The 5,000-nt window shown below is 39.7% G+C and overlaps 1 protein-coding gene across 1 annotated transcript; it reads right to left on the bottom strand.

Moving 5' to 3' along the window:
* Positions 1-2,667: 2,667 nt before the first annotated feature.
* On the bottom strand, positions 2,668-4,153 carry LOC115541698 (dihydrolipoyllysine-residue acetyltransferase component of pyruvate dehydrogenase complex, mitochondrial-like). The gene is made up of 6 exons (XM_030353543.1): positions 4,091-4,153; positions 3,830-3,964; positions 3,599-3,661; positions 3,279-3,452; positions 3,045-3,119; positions 2,668-2,826 (listed from the first exon to the last, which is right to left on the bottom strand). The coding sequence occupies exons 2-6, from the start codon at positions 3,881-3,883 to the stop codon at positions 2,668-2,670; spliced, it is 525 nt and encodes a 174-aa protein (XP_030209403.1). The 5' UTR covers positions 3,884-3,964; positions 4,091-4,153.
* Between the last annotated feature and the right edge of the window lie 847 nt (positions 4,154-5,000).

Raw genomic sequence — 5,000 nt, 5'->3', positions numbered from 1 at the left:
ATTACAAAGTCAATATTGTGTTTTAAGAGGGTTAGATTAAGTCTCTTTTGATAGTTTCTTTCAATTAAAGAGGGCTTACAAGCCGGATCATCTCTGTATTTGATTACAGTTCTTTGTTTCAGCTGGTTACGATGGGCAGGATTATTAGCATATTTTTCAATACTGCTGTTTTTTACTTGTTCTTTGAACGGTTCATTATTAGCATATTTTTCAATACTGCTGTTTTTTACTTGTTCTTTGAACAGTTCATTATTAGCATATTTTTCAATACTGTTGTTTTTTACTTGTTCTTTGAACGGTTCATTATTAGCATATTTTTCAATACTGTTGTTTTTTACTTGTTCTTTGAACAGTTCATTATTAGCATATTTTTCAATACTGCGGTTTTTTACTTGTTGTTTGAATGGTTCATTATTGGCATATTTTTCGATACTGCTAGTCTTCTGATTTGCTTGATACTGTTCATCACAATTATATCTTTGTTGTGTTTGTAGCTTTTTAACATGCCTATATTCTGTGTCCTCAGCATACGTTTTCTTTTTTCTTAGATTATTTACTTTATCAATAATTTTTTTACGTGGTGAAACAAGGCCTGCATTGGACATTTTGTGCGACGTTTGACAGAAGCTAGTTAAATTAAAGCATGTATGAGAGGTTTTTTCTTTGACACAGCTTTTCGTGAAATCGAATCAATGTTCGCCGTGAACGTAATCCATTTCTGTTGACTGTATGTGTAGATATCAACACAGAGCAAATCTGCAGAAGCTTGTATTTCCAACTCTGTTGCCCAAGATCCAACATATTTCATTTTTGAGTCCTGGAGATATTGCTCCACAGAAGCAAATTGCCGTCTTAGACAAGTAACGTAATGAAGTGGATTATTTGAGATGTGATTCACTACAGCCTTTCGAAAGGCCTTGTGATGTGACTCGCAACAAGGGAATTTCTATCTGTTACCGAAAGGACACAGAGATCAGAGTGACTGTCAGTGTCAGTGTCCAAAGTACCGTCATGTGCCGAAGTGCAGGCTTCAGGCTGTGCAGTTAAAGCAGTAAATGGTGAGTTTACCTCAACAGCTTTCACACCAGTGACTTCAAACACCTTGTTTGGGATATCAAAAGCATGTGGATGATTTTGGTATAAGGAATTGACAAGGTTCTTAATATGGTCATATAACTCATACACAGTAGCATGGTGCGCTACTATGCTGGTTCCATCCGGTGCAGCGGAACCCCAAGTACTACGAGAATGAGGATCGAAAACTGCAAAAGCAGTTTCGACCTTGAAAACGGCACAGACACTTCCTTGGATGTTGAGCAAGCATGTGTCTGTCTGCAGCAGTGTCTTCTGAATAGCCTCTTCTAAAGGCATGGCTATGTTTTGCAAAGAAGCGTCATAATCATCCTTTGGATCAAGACTTCCAGTGAGTGTATCAAAATATTCCAAATTAAATAATTTATTGTTTAATTTGCAGTGTCTGGGTAACTCGGAAATGAAAATATGCCCACTGGTTTTGGCTGCACTGATTTCCTTATTTTCTAGCATAGATGTGTACAAGCCATTACCTTGTTTTAGAATATGATGAATGTTCTTTTTTTTCCATTTGAGAACGCTATGGGTGGTGTGGGTCATAATCGCCGCTATGCCATTTGTAGCACACTGCTTACCTGCATTTTCCCCGAATATGTGGCTGCTCTGGTCAAACGATCCTTGAAGACACCCAGGGTTATCATAAGTCACATGACTTGATGTAGCAGCTCTGGCAGGTGCAAAATCACAGGGTGCCTAAAAACACAACAGTAGTTCAATCAAAAAGGAGTGTAACCAATAGTTTATATCGAAATTAAAAAAGGCTAGGAATCAATCAGCTGTAGTTCATGGCTGTGTATAATGGGAAAACAGAATTGTACATGAAATTAACATTACTTTAACTAATTTCCAAGATCTAATAAATGGCAGGAAAACTCACAAGGAACAGGGAATAACATGTTAAAAATAAGTACCTTCTGATTGCCAAGTGTTACATGAGGATCTTCAAGCTGGCCATTGTCCTCAGGCGGGCCCTGCTGAAATGACATTTCAGTGTTTTTAAAAGCATGTTGGTTCCCAGTAAGTAATTCGAAAATGTACATAGTATAGGCAAATTAGTCAGAACTGCACACTTACACCATATCAATGTTTTAAAAGAATAAACACATGAAAACAAAATGGGTCTCTTAAGCTGTGGCTTTTCCCGTTGGTATACCATTTTTCCACTAGTAATTACATACCTGCTGACTGCTCGCAGTGACCTCAGGTACTGGTTGAAACGGCTCATGGTCCTCAATGTGTGTCATCTGCAATCACAAACATTACGAATGTTAAAAAAATTAGGTTTACCCCTACATGCAAACTCATAAGCCATAGAAAAGGGGACATTTGGTGTATTGTGGTGAACAGAATTAAGGACAAAGAAAACTTTTATTTCAGTTCAGTTTAAATAATTAAAATTAGCACAACAAGTTCATCAGCCAACCTTCTTGACATTTCCAATTCATAGTGTGTAGATATTACCAAGAACATGTTAAAAACAGTTCAACTATGTTGATTGTAATTATGAAGTAAAAATCTAAATGTTTCTAGATACTGATCCTGGAACTGATTGATTGCTTATTTGCAAATCATTTTTTATATTGTTGTCATTACCTTGGTTGAACATCCCAAGAAGCTGGTCTCATTGGCTGTTGGTTTATCAGCCTGGGCCACCACAACTTTTGGCCCCCAAGGTGTTGGCTCCTCGTGTTTTCTCTGTCCAGAGACAACCCGAGCAGTTGGCTGGTTCACCTTCTACAATGAGGTAAGGGAGCAAAATTATCATGAGATACAATTGTATGAAAATTGAAAAGTGGGCAGTTCAAAGAACTTACTGCTAATGTAGTTTATTTAAAACAGTAACAAACATAGTGTTGTGCACGCCTGTATTTTGTGGCGCTACATACAAATTTAACAACAAACCCAAATATTAAATTATTACAAGATGCTCTCTTTTTCCCCCATTCCTTTACCTCACAAAACTCTGTTTGAAGAAACGGCCACTCATCAACACACAGAGTCTTGTCATCCCCCTCCGGTTGAGCAAACTGCAAAGACATAGTAAGAATTATATGTACATTACAATTGAGAAATGGAAACCCAAAATTACACATTCTTAAAGGGAACTTAGAGAAAATATCAAAAGAATAGAGAACGCACTCTATTCACTGTATGCGTTTAATCATTACATGTTGTATGCAAATTACCTTGCTCGAATGCACAAAGACACTGCCCTCCAGAGTGGCTGGCACAGCAGCTTCTGGAACAGGTCGAGGAGGAGGTACGCCCTCCAGAGTAGCTGGTACAGCAGCTTCTGGAACAGGTCGAGGGGGAGGTACCAGCTTCGAAGGTTTGGCAATCCTTGCTGGAGTTTGAAGTGCCTGGAAAATAATTGTAAATCATTGGCAAAACAATACCTACACAGAGAATGTTGGACTATCTCTTGTGTTAAAGGCGAAATCAGAAAATAGTTGTTCCTGTGTTTCAACCAAAAAACAAGTACATATTTCACTGAGAAATTACCAACCTCAAGGCGGGCCTTCTTTCCTTTGGAGACCACAGCCGTGGTTCCATGTGCCACCTTCCGTTTCTATCATAATGGAAGAGAACGGAAATGATAACAGTTAATGAAATATAACACTTTTATTATCAATGCAACTATCTGTACCATACAATGTAAAGCTTGTCATATAGGATTACAGGCGCTATTAATATGTATGCACTCACAAACAGTTAACATTAAAATCACACAAATTACCTTTGAGCGATTCCCCATGGGGACGTCAAGGTTGGATGGAACAATGCGATCCATTGCAGCCAACTTGTCAGTGCTAAACCGGATAGGGTTTAGCACGACAAAGCACTCCCTCAGGACCAGAGGAGGCACACAAACCTAGAAATGAAAAACAGAATTGAGCCATTGACCACTTGCCTCATAGGAATAGCATTTAAATGAAACAACAAATGTACGCATCATTACGGTTTAATTTCCTATCAGCTATCATACCAATGTACAAACCTCATGAGGAAGGATCCGCACGGAAGACTGATCCCAGTCCTCAAGCGCATCCCAGGACTCAGGTTGGCTGCGCTATAAACACATAGGGAGAATTAGTATTCAATAAATGTGGCCTAACTAAAACAGGCACATCCCAGGACTCAGGTTGGCTGCGCTATAAACACATAGGGGGAATTAGTATTCAATAAATGTGGCCTAACTAAAACTAAAGCTTTTCAAAATTGTATAACTTTTACCTTTCCGCGACGTCCGACGACAGTTTCCTTGAAGGGGTCAAGGGGACGTGGACGTGAAACCTCTCCCTTCACAACCACGGTGGTAGCAAAGGGTCTCACAGTCGGGGGTGACTTGGGAGGAGACACAGGCGGTGGTGTAACAGGCAGAGGTGACTGTAGCTGCTGAAAGGAGAAGTGCCACAGAAGCTTCGCGAGAAGCGGCATCCCCAGATCGTCACTCAGGTGGATCTATTATAATGAGAAGCACGGGTTATTATTGAAATAAACTGCTTTCGCCATATAAAAATGACATTACATGAATTTCTCACGTGCCAAGTTATAACACGACTTACCCCATCACGACTCCACAAGGCACGCGAGTCCAGCAGAAAGCGGTCAGCTGTGACGCAGTACTCTACACCTGCAGAAGAAAACAAATATTAAACCATACACTATACACATATTTGACACGTGCTACCAAGAGGTGGTGTTGATACACTAAAAGCTTTCCTACAAAGTTATTCTATGCTGACATTATCTCTTAATCATTTTTACATACCGTTCTTTGCTGCAACGCGACGAAACTCCTCTCGAAGGAAGTGTTGCGGTGCCAATTCACTCGCCAGCCGGGGAGGGAAATCGAGCACAAACACCTGATCCGCACAAAAGTTTTGGATTACACACTATACAATTCT

This window comes from Gadus morhua, chromosome 4 (assembly GCF_902167405.1).
Source record: "Gadus morhua chromosome 4, gadMor3.0, whole genome shotgun sequence".
In the NCBI taxonomy this organism is placed as follows: domain Eukaryota; kingdom Metazoa; phylum Chordata; class Actinopteri; order Gadiformes; family Gadidae; genus Gadus; species Gadus morhua.
The sequence above is the reverse complement of the archived record's forward strand: the minus strand, read 5'-3'. Positions and strand labels throughout refer to the sequence as shown.

What these genes read in the sequence shown, in the direction of transcription:
- LOC115541698 (XM_030353543.1), bottom strand. Translation starts at nt 3,883, where the DNA reads ATGGATCGCATTGTTCCATCCAACCTTGACGTCCCCATGGGGAATCGC. An exon ending in TCTTTGTGCATTCGAGCAAG is followed by an intron (nt 3,120 to 3,278) that starts GTAATTTGCATA and finishes ATGTCTTTGCAG; the next exon opens with TTTGCTCAACCGGAGGGGGA. An exon ending in TTCAAACAGAGTTTTGTGAG is followed by an intron (nt 2,827 to 3,044) that starts GTAAAGGAATGG and finishes ACCTCATTGTAG; the next exon opens with AAGGTGAACCAGCCAACTGC.